General features: G+C 37.9%; 1 protein-coding gene across 2 annotated transcripts in view; it reads left to right on the forward strand.

Moving 5' to 3' along the window:
• FSTL5 (follistatin like 5) overlaps window positions 1-18,243 on the forward strand; it is a 327,643-nt gene that overhangs the window by 276,334 nt on the left and 33,066 nt on the right. Inside the window, exons 11-12 of one of the 2 annotated variants that reach the window (XM_083631144.1) lie at window positions 8,837-8,863; window positions 12,606-12,724. In XM_083631144.1, coding sequence (XP_083487270.1) covers window positions 8,837-8,863; window positions 12,606-12,724 — 146 coding nt within the window. The remainder of the gene's footprint in view (window positions 1-8,836; window positions 8,864-12,605; window positions 12,725-18,243) is intronic. The other variant, XM_083631145.1, reaches the window with a different exon arrangement.

Genomic DNA, 18,243 nt, shown 5'->3' on the forward strand with positions numbered 1-18,243 from the left:
TAAGCACTTTGAACTTACTCCTATTGATTTCAATGAGAAAACTGAAGTACTTGTTTTGTTCTCTCCCAGTGAAATCAATGGAACTTCAAGGTGCTTAACTTTTAAAAGATAATCTTTATGGTGAGTAAATATACTAAACATTATTATTACTATTATTTTTAAAATAAGGAATCTGGTTCCCTCAGTCCCATCCAACAATTTTCGCCATGGCACCCTCATGCCAGAGTTCTCCATCAGTGCCCATATTTGAATTTTTCAATGACCTATTTTGTGTTATTTGCAACCTAATCTGTCAGTTGCTCTTGCACAATGAGTATACCCAGTGCTGTTTTTCTAGAAAAGGAGTCACCAGAACTCACCATGAACAACTCCCTTCTTCTCTTACAAAGGCAATGGCGCCCACTTGAGAGGTGCTGGAACTGATTTCTGGTGAGTTCCACATGAAAAGAAGTCCTGAGTATATCTAGTTTCATAAGGGACCCCAAGAGTCATCTTGTCCAATCCCCTGCAATGCGGGAATAATTTAATACTCACATGCAAATATGTTGTTGAAAATAGAATGATGATAGCAACAAAGGAGGAAAAAATGAAAGTCCAAAAGGTTTAGGCAGGAGAGTAGTGTATTATACAGAAGTGCCTTGCTGACATTCCTGCTGTCTTACCCCTCCCCTCCCAGTAAGCAACAGTGACCCACCTACCAGGAAACTAGTATAGTGGCATTAGAAGAGAAATAATGAGGAGCCCTGGCTCTCGCCTATAGTCACTCTCTGCATGTTCTTCGCTTCAACGGCTGCAACACCAGATGTGTCAGTGTCAAGATTAACCTGTGCTGCCACCATACAGTTCTTTTTCCATTGTTCTCCATTAGCACAATATATATACCGGCTCCATTACTCTTAGGTTCTACTTTTGGCAAAGTAACCCTCCACTGCGTAAATCCATCACAGAACACTTGAACACCTGCTTTTCTGGCTTTGATGGGTAAAAAAGAAAGTGCCCTAGTTTAGTTATATGTCTTCCAACTTGCTATCGAGAGAAAGTTCCATGTGGTCCAGACATCAAACCTGTCGCAAAGCCTGCTCTGTGTTGTAGAGTTATACAACTTTTATGAATTAATACAGATGAAAGGTTTTGGTCATAAGCCTCGGTAGCTTTCTTCTTCGTCTAAAGGAATGTGCAGTAATGCACGTTAAAGAAAAAAGGAAAAAAAGTTTCACAATATAAAGTTCATTCTTGACATACCTTCTCACCACAGCCCTGGAGATAGCTTTTTGGACCTCATGCATCATCTGCTTGCCTCTAAAGAGAAGCTTGGGAGGGCTGGATTTTGTTGAGTGTGATAAAGGTTCTTATATCTCACTGGGCTGTACAGAAGTAAAAGATATGAAGCATCCATTTCTCTTCCGCTGGATTTCTTTGACAGCAACAACAAAATCAGAAACTCGAATTTACTGGTGAGAAGTGGTTAATATGAAGCAAACCTTCAAAGCATTTACATTATACTTACACTTAGAATTTGAGATTAGATTTAAAAGATGTAATAACCTACAGTGTGGTTTGTTAGGAGATTAATATGCCGGGCTTTTATAGCAGGCAGGAAAATGGAGTGATGGATAAGACCTTCAGTGGACTATGTGATGCCTGTTGCTGTTAGCAAGAATAAAAGGAAATAAATAGTCTGAGCTTTGGCTTTGGTTGCAGTTGGAGGATATAATTTTATTTTAAAGTTTCCTGCAGATAACACACTCTTGTCACATTTCTGCTCCTGAGAGAAGCCAGTACTACTAAGATGATAACAATTCATCATCAAAATGGAAATTCAAGATTAAAGTCAATGAAAAACACTGTGAAAGCATTTTATCCTGCAGTTGTTACATTTTTGTCTTCAAGAAGCAATGAGTTAAGCTTCTTTGACAGCTTGGCGCAATTTTAACAAAAGATGGTAATCTGGTAAACCCTTTTGACACTCCTATTAGTATTGGAACAACTTAATATATCTCTCAGTCCTAAGAGATTTTTCAGTCCTTTGTATATACGTAACATGCCCGTTTGCACGTTGTCAACACTTATTTTATATGTATTGTGTTCTAGCATAATCACAGAAGTATAATAATTAACTCCACAAGAGACTTCATGCAAACTCCAAAATTCAGGAGTCATAAACTTAGAGTGGAAATGTGATTTCAAAATAAAGTTACATCTCAGTCCACAAAACCATGTCGTGTCCTTGTGAGCCCATAAACTGAAAGATAGCAAGGCCTGTACAATCAGACCAAAGGCCTATCTTGTTCAGCATCCTGTTCAGACAGTGGCCTATGAAAAACCCACAGACCGGGCAAGAGTGCAACAATGTTCTCCCCACTGGGGATTCAGAGCAACCGGCATTCACAGCCATAGTGCCTCTGAGAGTAGAGGCAGAGCCATCATGGCTAGTAGCCATTCATAGCCTTAACCTCCATGGATTTGTCTGTTCCTCTTTTAAAGCCATCCTCTATGGCAGCCATCACTACATCTTGTGAGATAATGTTCATTGGTACATTAGCTTCGTACCTGTGATTGGGAAGCCTTAACATTCCTAGGGTCAGTTAAACAACAGTAGGACAAGTATTTCTATTATGTTCCTAAAGGACAAGCAGAGCAATCCTAAACCCCTGATCCACGCTGCTGCTAGGGTTTAGGAGTTTCGTGAAGGTCTCCGTCTACTGGACACATTGCAATGGATCAACTGGAACCAAAGCCCTTCCAATTCTGAGGAGGTCTCTGAACTGTGTCCTCAGTCTGTGCCAGTTTGCATAGCAAAACAAGTGCAAAACATCCCACTCCACCTTCTGCATTGACCAGCAGGAGCTGGCAGAACTGCAGATGTGGCTGGAAAATCCAGCCCAAGCTAGGATTGCTCCTTAGACTCAGTTGGAGGGGATCCTATAGCTCATAATAGAACCCTGTTCCTTCAGTGGCATACACAGGCACTCAGATTGCCACATCTTATAGGGAATAGGAGACTTGTGTGCCCCCTTCCATAAACCTATCCAGCTCTTCTCAAAGTCTGGGGCTGCAACCCTAACCCTGGGAGTAAGCCCTGTGGAATTCAGTAGGATTTACTTCCAAGGATTGCCACCTGACTAGCTAAAGACAGCTCTGTTATGTCCTAGAAAAGATTTCTCTGTGAATCGGCAATGTACCTGTGGCAGACTAAATTGAGCAACTACTATTTAGTGTCCCCTGTCTGTTATTATTCTTTCTTTCACAACATTCACAATGATTACTGAGCATACCACTCATACTGTGGTGGTGCGTTTGTATAAATTATGTTAGTCACAGAAGGATAATATACTCAAGACCCAGACCCTGTGACCATCATCTGAAGCCCTTCTTCATGCGCCTCTTCCACAAGAGGTCCAAAGGGTGGCAACACAATCTTATATTTCTATGTTGTGAACTGCCCAGATATCTACAGATGAAGGACAGCATGCTAAATAAATAAGTAAGTAAGTAAGTAAGTAAGTAAGTAAGTAAGTAAATAACTCACTCACTCCCAGGGTGCACTATAGAGATGGTGATGATGATGTTTAAAATAAGACTGACTTAAGACATAACAACCATAGGGGAATCATGTGTGACTCACTATTCTTCCATCACTGTAAGGTCTCCCATCCCCCCTAGGTCTGTTGAAAAGGCATTTTAAATCCTCATGCTCTCACACATCTTCCAAAGGGCTTCTTTGTCTCCCCAGAACCTGTTAGATTCCTCAAAAGTAGCCATGGTGACCCATCTTAAGTCATGTGAACATCTGAGGTCACCATTAACGCTTTGATCGATGAACTCTCAAGGATATCCTATGAATATATTTCAAACTTGGATCCCTGTTCCTTGAAGGCCCCAGGATGACATTTTAAAAAGTGTCTTTATTCATGTTTGAAACAGAGGAATCGCAAGCATATCCTAACCTTGAGGTCACTTTATTTGTGTGACACTTGCTCGTGATAGAACTGTGGGAATGGGATATCATATATATCGAACATTATCATTGCCGTTACACTGTAACAGCATAATAAACTGCTTGAACTTCTGTTGCACCATTTCCCGGGTCACAGATGTAATATAAGATGGCATTCAACTCGAAGTAAACCTATTGAAATTAACAGACTTGACTTAGTCATGTTCTTTAATTTCAGTGGAGCAGCTGTGTGTAAGATTTAGTGGAATAGCATCTTAGGTTTTCAGCTAGAATATTTTTCAAACAGATATTTCTTTAAAAAAACTACTATTGATATTTTTATTATTGTGATAATTTTCAAAAGCTTACTTTTAACAATAAAGGTTAGATTTGAATATTTTTAAAATAATGCTGTTCTGTTTCAGGCGATCTGGATTTCATGTTGTTTACCTGTTAATGAAGTGAGAGGAAAGTTTGCCACCCAAATATTTTGCAGTAATTTACAGATGAGTTGAATATTTGATGCCCAATTAATATTTCATCCTGCATTTTTTATTCTTTAACATCCATTACAGTTCCCCATGTTACCCGGTTAAGCAGCTGTGACTCTGTCACATTCGATGAAGCAACTTCTATAAATCCTTTCATCTGTTCACCCACAGCAAGCTGAAAATTATCTGCTTCCTGCATTTTGTGTCTAGAGGCTATGTTTAAAAAATAATATGCCTTTTCGCTACCATTAAATAGATCAATTTCTAACACCAGGGCCTTTTTTGCATGTCAAAGTCTTATCACCTAAGAAGAGGTTATGTGCTCTGAATACTACTGACTTCCGAGGTTCATGGCCATCTTCTCCTGCCGGGCCTATAGAACAGCATAAGGCTAAAAGCTTTTTTGACTCTGATTTATTGTCTAAATTTCTTCCACAGGGTCTTTCACAGGTCTCTCTTGCATCTCATACACAGCAATGCCTCTTTACCTCATTTCTCTGGGAATAAGTTGTGCTGGCATTTTATGATATGCCTAGGTATGCAGAGCTGAACAAAGGCTTTCCAGGGACTCAGTCTCAAACAGATTTTTTTTTAAAAAAAACCCCAGCAACTGTTGGGGTCATATTTGTTTCCAAAGCCCATAAAGCATCTGTAGATTACCAAGGGTTTATTTATAAAACAAGATTCAGCAGTTATCTCTGGGGTTATTATTTTAAGGTTATTGTCTTCAGATAAAAACCCTGTCTACAGAATTTTCAGAGAAAGGAAATTTCAACTGCACATAACTAGCTTGCCTATATGTGGGGAATTTATGCAGTCTGTAGAACTCTGTGGTTTCTATAGATAAAACACATCGTTTTAATTATGTTGTGGTTGGAGTCAGACCTGCTGCTCTCTGAATGGAAGGGCTCCTTCCATTCTGAACAGTGAGCTGCATCAAGCAGAGGTGCCCAAAATGGACACTCCTGCAGGTGAAAGAAGAGAGGTTAGTTTTGCCGATTCCCCTTTCCCTTTGTAGCCCCCCATTGGCACTTCCCATGCTGGTCCTCCAAGCACCCAGACCAGATTTTTGAAGGCTTTAGGCTCTCCATGGAACTTATCATTAAAAGATATAAAGAATTAATGATTTAAGATGACAAAGATTGACAGTTATGGAGTCATGGAAAGGGACACCAAGTTAAAATGGACATTTGCAGGACCTGTGGCAAGAGACTCTTCAGGCCAACGAAATAAGCCAATGTGGAGACCCTACAATTTTTAAAGACCGAGGGGATTGCACCTAAGCAATGGGTGGGCAATCTAGAATTAGCAGCAGGGCTTCTGTGGATTCAGGAAGCAAACAACAGAAATCAGTGGAGAGAACTTGTGTATAGCCAAGATGTGTATAGCCAAATATGGATGTGAGATGCTACAAAAGAAGACAAATGTGGAGTTCCACACTGCACAATTCTGGATCCTAACCATGCCCTCATTTTTCTGGAATTTAAGGTTGAATATAAGGTTGTATTCAACTAATGTTTAGTCAGAATAAACCCATTGAAATGAATGAACTTAAGTTAGTCCTGTCCATTAATTGTGATAGGTCTCCTCTGAGTAAACATTAGTTGAACACAACCCTTACTAAATAATAAATACAATTCTACCACTTTCTTATAACTCCATCAAGGTGGTATATAGGAAACAGAAAATGCAATCATTAACTCTGGCTGATCCAATATTGGTCCTGGATTCATTTATACCTGACTGGGACCTTAGACAGGACCAGTCACATTTACTGATTGCATAATATGTTTTCTGTAGGGCAGCCCCTAAATAATTTGAAACTTCAGTATATCCAGGGCCTACTTCTGGGGGGGGGGAATGGAAATGGATCTGTTTTGTCAGGAGACCTACAAGCTTAAATGGGATTCCACCCCTTACCCAATCTCCAATAACCTGTCATGGGGATTTCAGTTGCAGAACTCTTCACAGCACTTTCCTTGATACCTCAGCAGTCATATTGTGTATCTAGGCTGCCCTCAGATTTTTTCTTTCACCTCTCCCACCTGGGATTTGGATTTTCTGCCTGTTATCTCTCCTTTCTTTCTCAATCTTATACTGTGTACCAAATCACTCAATGCCATTACCTTACAAGTACGACTTTACCAATGATTGAGGCCTTGAACCAAGGCTCAGAGGACCCAATCCTAATTAAAGCTGTGTCTTCTCAACCATGAATCTTAATAACAGCAGAGATAAACAGAGATTCAGAACAAAGTTGCCACAGTTGTTGTTGTTGTTGTTGTTTTATATTGTAGTTCCTGTGCTATTAACTTGGCATGTTACACCAAAATCCAAGTGCAGATTTCCCCATTTTTTTTTTTCAAATCCAGGGAAAATAGCCTATTGGTTCTTATGTAGCGAAATTTTGTTGTATTAAAAACTGTGATACATTTTCTGCATAACTGTCCTTGAACTGCAAATATACTCAACCAAATATTGATTCAGTCAATAAATCCTGGCAGTTAATGCACAAAAACGTTGCAAAATTATCAAATATGTCTGTTAATAGGTAGGAAAGTAGTATTACATTTCTTTAGATGAGACTTTTTACTTGTATATTCATTGGTTCATTGCTCTCAAAGTAATTTAGCTACATTTTGGTAATGAACTTACTTGTTTCCAATGATAAAAGTGAAATATTCAGATAATCTTCCAGAATACAAAGCGTTTATTGGATTAATCAACTCTTTCCAGCAATTTCAATGGAAGTTACAAACTAATAATATATGGCTTGCTGTTTCAATTTATTCACATTTTTTTTCTGAGGCGGTCAGGATGAGAGGGCACTTTGTATTAGATAAACGTATGAAACGAGCATAGTTTTATTTGCTGCCCAACTAGTATGTTTGCTTTTAATGCATTTTTATCGTATTGGAATCTATTGGTGGGTCTCTGGGACACAATAAAGAATTCAGTTGAATTGGAAGAAATTTTCTCACAGATAGAACTCATCAGAGTAGTGTTACCCCACTGAAGCTCCATCCAAAATAACTAAAGGTATCCCTTGAAACATACAAGAGAAAATGTCCTTAAGTTCTGCAAATATTTGGCCTGAGAGTTAACAGAAGTAGGGAAAATGCCAAATATGGTCAGGTCTTGTTGGCTATTGAAGGCAAATGTTTAAAGTCCATATTTGTTATACACTGACTAATACAAGATCTACCTTTGCCAGGACCAAATGTGTGGTGGTGAGGGGAACTATGATGGAGAGACCCAGAGCACAAATACAAATATAACTTGTTAATGTCAAGAATTGCCTTCCATGACTTTCTTTAATACTAAACATGAATGAGTGGCTATTAGTTTGGTCATGCTATTACTGATACATAATATAAGGGTTTTGCCTTAAGCCTACCAGCCCGATGTTACAGGATTAGCTTAGAGAAATGTTTGGATTTTCAGTAGAGCAAGTAAGATTCCTGCATAGCAGAGAAAAAAATAACTGGAGGAAGAAAACTAATTAACTTTCTGCCTTTTTCTTAAAATTCTAAGGGGAAAAAAATGGTGTTCAAAGGTTCTTGTATACTATTGAATTCTCTGATGTATCATTTTCCTGTGAGTGATCTGTTTCTGAAATGTCTTAGGAACTTTTAACTTCTACTTTGATTGGGTTGTGTCTGAATTTGTCAATTTATTTTATGATGGTGTATGACTCTGCCTAGTTATGGTTCTAAAACAGAAAAAATGGTCATAGGTTGGATAATAAGCATTTGGGGTTCTGTTTCATTTTTCATTTGTAAATGTTTAAACCCAAACTCCATGAACTGGAGCTCAAATCTCAATAATAATGATCTCTTGTAAATATACTAGAAAGTCTCTCTCTCTCTCTCTCTCTCTCTCTCTCTCTCTCTTGCTACAGAAAATTATTGCCTTCAGTTTTGGTTTTTGAAGGCACTAAGAAGCATCCCATAAGCTTCAAAGGAGTCAAGATCATGCAGAGCAGTTCTAAAGTGTCATTCGAATGCACCACTCATAGAATATTTTTTAATGTTTCACCTCTTTGAGATGCAGTGAAGTGTTCCCCTTTAGAATTATTCATTCTAAACACAATAGCACAATAAGACTAGCTGAAGTATCCCCATTGTCTATATTTCCACTTAAAAATCTTTTTTTAAAAAAATAATAAAAAAAGCTTTGTGGTTCACATTAGCTTATTCATTTTCATTGAAACGTGCTAAATTCTGGTCATAAATATCAAGTGCAGTAAGTATATATCTAGGAGTCAAACAATCAGAATTTGTTTTCGATAGTTGATGTGTGCAAATCAATCTTGTATCACGTTCCTAATTTTAGAAACTGATGTGCCATTGGGTGATATTTTCATACTCATCTGTGTCTTCTGTTCTTTTCCTCTTACATGCTGCAGTTGCAAACATACTGTGGAGAGAGGAAGGTACTAATATAATTTTCTCCCCATCCTGTAGTAATTTTCTTGTCTGATGTACATATTAAATTTATAGTTAGACAATAGCTATAGCAATTATGTTTTAATTATGCATTCATTCTTCACAAATAGATCTTTGCTTCTAATTCTGTTATACGATGTGTCATTGTCAAGGATAGAAAAAAAAACCCTAATTATTATTTGGGGTGGGGATGAATCCTTGGTTGCAGTATCTGTAAATGTTTATCTTTTCCTTCTCTATTTATACCTAACAATAACCCATGTTTCTAAAAGGCTTACGGGCATATCTGAGTTACAGTTAAAACTCCCTGTGGGGACTGTGCCCTTAACTTGTCCTGTTGCTGTCATAAATCATTTGGCCAATCAGCTTATCTTCAGTCAGAATGTTGACCCAGGAATGTGAATCATTCTTGTTTTGCCAAGAGTGCTATCTAGTGAAGCTCCCAGAGTAACAGAGAAGTGCTGTTATCTGATTACTTGGTGAGACAAAACTAAAAAGCTTTAAAACTTGGGAAGTTTGTGTGGGGTGGGAGAGGGAAGCTTGGAGTTTACCAAAACCTACTGCTTGTGATATAGAATATAAGATTACAGCCAGAAGTTTTAATTGTATTTATTATTATTTTTACCCTGCCCTTCCTCCCAAAGGAGCTCAAAAGACACTATGACTCAAGTCATAGACTCAAATATCCCTTAGCTGTTCTTTTCTTTTCTTTTTGCTTTCCATTTCTTTCTTTCTTTTTGGTGATAAGCAAATGTCCTTTAGCTCAGTTCAGAAGCAACATAGCATTTATTTACTAGTTGAGTTTTAGAGAGTTCATCCTTAAAATTTGGAATCTTGGCCCATACTTTTTAGTTTAGGGGAAGTTTTCTTGCAACGGTGTGTATGTTAGGCAAAATTGTAAACACAAATGTGTGTATTAGGAAATTTTCACACTAAAATTAAAATGTTGACGAACTTACATACTGATGTGGAAATGTGGAAAATTGAACTTAAAAAATAAGGGGTATGAGAGAAACCAAAACTGAAAAATTTTCCTAACCATACCCCCAGCCATGGTGCTGAACATGCCCACTCCCCTCCTTGGGGTGGCTGGTTGTGTGTGTTTTTAAGTGCAATAACTCATTCCATATGTCTAGTTTATTCCTCTGGTCTCACCACACATAGGGCACATTCAAAATATAAGAGAAAACAATGGGTAAAATAGTCAATATATGAAAGAGGAAAGCAAAAATCGATCCTGAATTATAATTTAAATTTCCAATCATGTAAATCTTGAAAGTACAATGTACAGATATTCAAATTCCTCAATTACCACCAACAAAAATAACTGTTTACATTTTAATAACCTAGCTTTTAAAAAGAAATATTTACATTGCTCACATCTGAAACTGAGATGGTTATTGGCATACTGTTTTCTATAGGGGTTCAAGACATATCATGGAAAAATCTTGGAGTAGGCCCATTGAAATTAGTGAATATAACTTAGTTATGTCCATTAATTTTGATAGGTCTACTCCAAATATTACTAATATTGTATGCAACCTTTATGATTTTCAGAATCAACAGACAGTTAAGTACATAAGCGGAGGTGTGACAAAATAGTAGGTAGGTTTTTGGAAAACATGTCAAAAATCAGAATTAGAGTGAGAAAGCCAGCAGTTAGAATGCATATGCTAGCTGGAACCTGTGTAACAGAAATAGAATGGTTTATTTTAGGCAGTGTCTGCATGCTCTTTACTGTTCTTCAGAGAGATTTGAAATTTCCAAATGTCATGTTTTATTCACTGTCTTTGCTAGCAAAGCACACATACATATGGGGCTGCCAACTGTATACTGGCACCTGTTCCTATGCCTTGAACATACATTAGGTGACAGTGCTCCAAGCTGAGAAAAAAATCACTTGCTGATTTCTACAAATCAAGCTGCTATTAAAGACACAGGAACTACTTGTTTTGGGGTTGTCTCACAAGTATAGATACACTCTTGTCAAAAGTAGATATCTACTTTCAGTGCAATATTGGGATATATCAAAACCAATGACATAGCATGACCATTGAAATGCAGTGGTTCCTTTGAATTGCCATAATAACATGTTGAATTTCAGAGAAGCCGTTGGAATGTGTCAAGATGTGTACCCTGGAAAGATGTGTCACTTGCTGGATACATTTTTATTTTTAGGCTGGCCTTTTAATTTATTTCAGACACACCTCTTACTGGTTTTTCTTCTTTTCTTTTATAACTTGCTTTGCTTTATCTGGCATGTTTATTTTTGATAGTTGGCTTTACATTTGCCTTTGTAGGCAACCTTGAATGGTTTGGTTTTTTAACTAGAAAGATTCTAAACACTCAGAGAGAATTCTAGCTATTACAGGTGACCACAGCTATGTATTGCTTTGTTCCTCCAAAAAGATGTAGCTGTCAGTTGAGTTTCTGAATGGACATGCAGGAGAATTGAAAAGGGTCAGGTTCTGCTAGCTGCCCTTGCCACTCTTCATTCCATCTTCATCTGTATAAAAAAAATATCAATTGAATTTCTGAATGGCCCTATAAATGCACTGGGATAGTTGCATCCTGCTAAATTTCCTTTAGATTTGGGTTTCGTAGTCTGCCAGGTCAATGAACAGATTCTGCATTCAGGTCACTGTGAGAAATTGAGCACTTATCTGTATGAAACAAGGAGCCGTCCCCGACCAAGACCTTAGGAAGCTTACAACCCAACCCACCACTTCTCCCTGTCACCATTTTGATACCACATAGCCTGTATCAAGAGATCCTACAACAAACCCCCCAGAAGCACTACTAGTAATTCTGACACCATGTCAAAGGAGATTCAATCCCTTGTAATGTGTAAGAACTATGAAAAACTGAAGCACCAAGACAAAATAATGTGTGCAAAGAGGAGGTTGACCATGCAGGAACTAATTTCTTGATTTCCAGTTCTGTAGCCAATTTGTGAGAATGATGCTGTTTATTCTGTAACGCAATACCAGATATAATGGAGGGTTCCATGAATATTTGTGCAATAGAACGATCCTTTTACAGTGCTTCAAAGTATAGGGTTGTATGCAAACACTTCCACTGACACAAGCCAGGATGCTCACTTTTCATTGAGCACCTGGCCACCTGCACCATATCCCAGTCTGCTCCAGCAGATTCCTCAACACCTCAACTTTTTAAGGTTCATAGGTTGGCCAAGCTCTGGTGCCCCAAATTGTAGGGACAAAAGTTCTCTTTGTTACAGCAAAGCTGGATGGGGTACAAACCATAAAATATATTTTCATATGATAAGACACACAAAAAATCACTTAGAAACACAAACCCTCCATAATTTCTGTGTTGCCAAGAACCTCTTCCACCCCTCACAAATGGCACAATGAGAAAAAGTAAATAATTTATTATTTCTCATTGATCTTAAATGAATAATAAATTCCTTACATTCTCTTTTGTTTCAGGTATTTTCAAAGTATGCCATATATTTCCAGACTAATATTCATGAAGCCATTTTGTTTCTCAGGGGGGTTATAATGTGAAATCTTGTATCACATTAAAGTTTCATTTTAAGTCTACAGTGTTTTTTTCTTAATAATCCCACAGGATTAGTTTAATTAATTTTACACACATTAACAAAATATTATCTGGCCAAAAAAATTAGTCAAAGCTTTGGTGCATGAACTTTTTCCCCCCTGAGTGGTTTAATTTTGTACTTTTAAACATATTTTTGTTCCTAAGGTCTGGGAATTGGGAATATGTTCTATGTATTTTATGAAGATGGAATCAAAGTGATACAGCCAGTGGAGTGTGAATTCCAGAGACATATTAAGCCTAGTGAAAAGCTCCTTGGATTCCAGGCAAGTATTCTGAAACATCTAGTTACTCTTTCCTTCCACCATGCTTGATATTGCAAAAAGCTGAATATGCTCTTTGAAATGTTCTATCTGCTAATGAAGCAACTGTTGACAAATGTTTCCGGCTCCTTTCTGTCACTGGGCCTCTACAACAATAGAAGACCCTGACTTGATTAGCTCCAAAGAACTATGGGCAGAAGGAGAAATGTGTCCATGCTGTGCCATGGACTCTCTTGCTCAAGCGTTTGTGGAAGTCTTAGCTCAGTATGGTGCTACAGTGTTACATTAGCTGTGCAGTAGTATGAATGCCATGGCAAATATGGAAGATGCAGGCTGTAGCAACCAAACTCTAGAACAGGCTTCCTCAACCTCGGCCCTCCAGATGTTTTTGACCTACAACTCCCATGATCCCTAAGTAGCAGGACCAGTGGTCAGGGATGATGGGAATTGTAGTCTCAAAACATCTGGAGGGCCAAGTTTGAGGAAGCCTGCTTTAGAAAAAACTCGTGCAAAGGCTTACTATCGCAAATTGTTGCCACGCTTTGCAAATGGGTCAAGCAGTGATGAATAGGTGAATGTGATCTTACCTTGGATTCTGAGTAACAAAGCCACAGGTTGCTTCTTTGCCATGTGACCCTACTTTTTATAAACTTTACTTCTATGTACCCATTTATGTGTGTCTGTGTATGAAGATTAGATAGACGAACACAAAGACAGACAGATAAGGGTGTAGATAAAGACAGAATATGATCCAGTAAGTGGACCTTACTCCATTAAACTTCATGCCACAATAACTTGGTTAGTCTTTAAGGTGCCACTGGATTCTTTGTGGTTACAGCTATCCCTATGGCATTCGTGCAAATATAACTGTGGGTTACCTACATCCCTCCTCACATATTCCTATGTTTCTACTCTTCTAAAATCCATGCAAAACAAAACCCTTGGGCTAGATTTGCTTCTGTAATGATTACTGCCAAAGTTAAAAAAATATATACAGATATATGCAGTGCTCAACAACAAGATAAATTTTTACTGCATGTAATTATACTTTCAGTAGCTAATCAAGCTTTGATTTGTGCTGCTTAACTAAAATTAGTTCAACATCACTAAAAATAAGTCAAATACCTTTTTTTCTCTCTCGTGTGGATGGCTAATTTAAAAGCTGATCATTTAAGAAGTATCTGAAAATTTTACCAAAGAAAACTGAAAATGAGAACAGTGAAATGTAAAAGTATTCTGTGTAGCATTTCAGAATTAATGATAAGTTGAGTGATGAACAGTGAAGAGAAGTAATTATAATGTAAAATATATTAGGTTAATTTTTTCTTCTCCATCTTTAAACCCTCTCCCCCATACCAGAGGTAAAATTTAGGAGAGGGAAAGATTCAGTTCATAGAGCAAGCAAGTGTGTTAAAGGTAAAGGGACCCTGACCGTTAGGTCCAGTCGTGGATGACTCTGGGGTTGCGGCGCTCATCTCGCTTTATTGGCCGAGGGAGCCGGCGTACAGCTTCTGGGTCATGTGGCCAGCATGACTAAGCCGCTTCTGGCAAACCAGAGCAGCGCACGGAAACACCGTTTACCTTCCCGCCGGAGTGTGTAGGTGTGTGCAAATTACATAGGCAGAATTATGTTGTTATTCCATTTTCCTTTAGATAATCCTGAGTTTTAGCCAACTTGATCTGTGCTATCATCAGTATCTGTGCTATCCTTCAGTATCCTTCAGTATCATCAGACTCTCACTTCAATGAAAGGACCTTGGTATTTTCACAATAGTCACATTGTGTCATGAACTCTGTAGTCTTTTGCACATGTTGCTTTCATTTGTGAGGATGAACAACTCATCACAACAAAGTTTTTAAAATCCTGTATCAGAAGAACATCTAATGCTTGATTAAGTAACACTGAGTGAATTTTAAGCAGTTTGTTTGTTTGTTTGTTTGTTTTGAGATCAGAGCAGATTTTGGGATAGCCCTCAGTAAATTGAGTGTAAAATTTACAGTACTTCATAGACATTTCAAAGGTACTTATATCCAATTCATGCCTCAGGTTTAATACAGTGTCTTTCCAACTCATATGATGTATTCCTGTTTGCCCTTTTGCACATTTAGACTGAACACTTGAATAGGGCAAAATTTGAACAGACATACACCACAAGTAGTAAGTTTAAACTACTCTTCCCTTGCAGTTGGAAAATAGCCATGCAAATTTATTTTCTGTGCCCCCCTTTTTTGTCATGCAACTTTACTGGTTAGGATTTTATTATTATTTTTACGCCTTCCTGCATAGTGCCTATAAATCTGCTGCTGCTCCATAACTTGAATTACATAGCAAGGGAAAAATATTTTTCTACTCATTGCTTTGACTACAACATACCTTCAGGCAACTATGCTATGTTGTTAAAAAAAATCCTCAATAGAATTCCCTCCATGGAGGAGGAAAGTATGTTTCCAGCTCATTGAATTATGCATTATTTTAATACATATATTTCTGCTGCATAGACTGGCTCCTGGGTGTGGATTTCAAGCTGCTTTTGAGCTAAGTATCTATTACTACATACCATACCACATTAAATGCATAGCGTTTTGACGTGACAGTTTCCTCAGATGCAAGTACTGAGGGGCTTTCAGGCTTTTTAGAGTCCTCATTCTTACAAATTTAATTTGTCAATGTGTTTATGGCATTGGTTGCCCAAAGCAGCAGTTCCCAATTTTTTTGAGCCACCACCCCCTTGGTTGCATAAACTCATCCCCAGGGCTCTCTACCCTAACCTGTAAAAAAGCATTATTCAGATTAGTGATTTGAATGGCCCACTAAGGAAGATAATAAGGTAAAGGTAAAGGACCCCTGACAATTAAGTTCAGTCGGAGATGACTGTGGGGATGCGGTGCTCATCTTGCTTTACAGGCCGAGGGAGCCAGCGTTTGTCCGCAGACAGTTTTTCTGGGTCATGTGGCCAGCATGACTAAGCCGCTTCTGGCACAACAGAACATTGAAACCAGAGCAGCACATGGAAATGCCGTTTACCTTCCCGCCGAAGCAGTACCTATTTATCTACTTGCACTTTTTGGCGTGCTTTCAAACTGCTAGGTTGGCAGGAGCAGGGACCGAACAACAGGAGCTCACCCCATTGCAGGGATTCGAACCACCATCTTTCTTATCAGCAAGTCCAAGAGGCTCAGTGGTTTAGACCACAGCGCCACCCGCATCCCTATAAGGAAGATAATACCACAGCAAAATTCAAAACAGTGGCAATTAATTGCACATTTATTCAAAATCCAATTAATACCATTTAATTTAATGAATTAAAAAACTCTGATTAACTTGATCCAGTGACACCATTTTTAAAAGTCTGATAGTCATTTACAGCTCCGTGCCCCCTTGCAGCTCCTCTTAGCACCCCATAGGTAATCTTAATGCCCTCCTAAGGAGCAGTACTGCCCACTTGGGGAACCACTGCTCTGAAGTGCCTTGTCTTTAGACAAGACTAGATCCAAAGCAACAAGTGAGCCCAAGTAAAGGAACTGCTAATTGTACTCTGCAAATGCTTGCCCAAGAGTTGGTGCAAGATAAAGTGCTCCAATGGGCAGGTTCTGCAAAAGTTCTCATAAATCTTGATCAGCTAGAATTTCCACAAGCTTTCATGGAATCTCTTGCACAAGGAGAACAACATCTTTAGCATTTGTTTCATTATTATTTTTCATGCAACTCTGTAGCATGATCTGTAAAGCAGCCTTCTTATGAGCTGAAGGTATCTTTCACTTGCAGAAGTTCACCTTTAGATCTAGCAGATTCCACTTTTAAACTAATTATAATTCCCCATTGCCTCCAAACTTTGGTTATTTCAACAACGGTTTGTTCACTTGCCATGATCCTAAACCAAGTTCAAGAGTAACAAAGAACAAAGTTGTTTGAAAGCAGAAATCAAGCTTCCAATATCCTCACCGCTATATATAGTGGAGGAGACAGCATGCAAGACGAAGGCTGGCTAAGGCTTCTTCCTTAGCACTAAATCATGGTTTAGCTTTACTTGTGAACATTACAAAGGTTCATTGATTGTCTAATGTAGGAATCAAACACTATACATTGGACTTAAGCATATTTGAAATTAAGCATAGCTGTTCATTTGCACAGGGATGCTTTGCTGAACTGAGATAGAAACACGAACTTTTAAAAGAAAAAAATACAGTATATAAGCAAACTTGCATTTGGTCAGTTGTTAAAATGTTAGCTCAGAAAATTAAGTAACAGTCCTTTCTCATCTTCAGAGTTTACTAGATATCCTTGGCCAATTCTGTTTTCTCTCCTCCTAACCTAATTTATATTATTAAGAAACAAAACTTTCAAAGTTTCTTGCAGATCAGTCATGTAACAAATTATTTACATGTATCTGAGCTAATTAATAATATATGGATTGACTCAGAATCTACTGAAATAAGAGGCCATGTATATACTCACTAGATAGCTTGAATAAGGCATCCCATACAACTGAATTTTGCAAATCAATTTTCTTTGTAGATCTCATTCTATCTCAGAAACAACTCTCCAAAATCACCAAATATTTTGCTTTATTCCATCTGCTGGTTTGAATTAGACTGAATCACTTTCTGCTTAGGAAAGTGTCAAAAAGCAGTGAAATAAATTAACATTTTTATTGGATATTATCAGATGTTCCTCTTATAAGGAACCTAAATTGGAAAAAAGGTGCATCAATCACTTTTTAATTAAAAAGAGAATTTGTTCCTATATTTAAGAGAAAATTGTTTCATCCCATTATCTGACCACTGGGGAAATTTTTAATGGAGCTTTGCATTTGAAGGTAAAGAGGAGAATGTTAAGCTTAACCTTATAAAAAAAATTAAAAAAATCATTTCTAAAACAGAAAATACTTAATTCTGCATTCTGTTCCCATCAAACTATTTCTGGCATCAGCTATAGTCAGATTAATGGGTCTCATAGATAAAAAATAAATAAGGAGAAAAAATTTGCTTAGGACTGAAGGTCTCATTTGACTAAGTTAATATTTAACAGCAGATATACTAGCTGAAAAATGTGATATGCAAAAACATATATGTACATATTTCAGCATGCTATACAAATAACTGAATATACATAATACAGTATTTGTCCCAGCTGAGGCCACATGAAGTGAGGTGTCTTCAATAGCTTTATGTTTGAGTGTAGTGATCTGTGATGTTTGATCTCCCCAATTTATCCATAGAATGCCTTCATTTTTCATTCGTTTAAGCTTTTCAAGGGAATGTTACAAAAACAACCCTGTAGCTTTGGCGGGATGAGGTCAAGTTGAATTCAGCTAGCTGGATACTTGAAGGACCACCTGTAGCCATACGTACTTGCCCAGTCCTTAGCATCAGATGTCAGAGTCCCTGCTTGTGTAGGCTTACACTCAAAATCTGTCAGATTGGCAGGATCAAGAAATGGTGTAAAATTCCCTCTCTAGGGAGGCAAATCACTTTACTTTAACGTTGGCATCCATCATTCTCAAGAGACAATGGTGTGTGCC

This window comes from Podarcis filfolensis (genome assembly GCF_964270895.1).
Source record: "Podarcis filfolensis genome assembly, chromosome: 9".
Taxonomy (NCBI): domain Eukaryota; kingdom Metazoa; phylum Chordata; class Lepidosauria; order Squamata; family Lacertidae; genus Podarcis; species Podarcis filfolensis.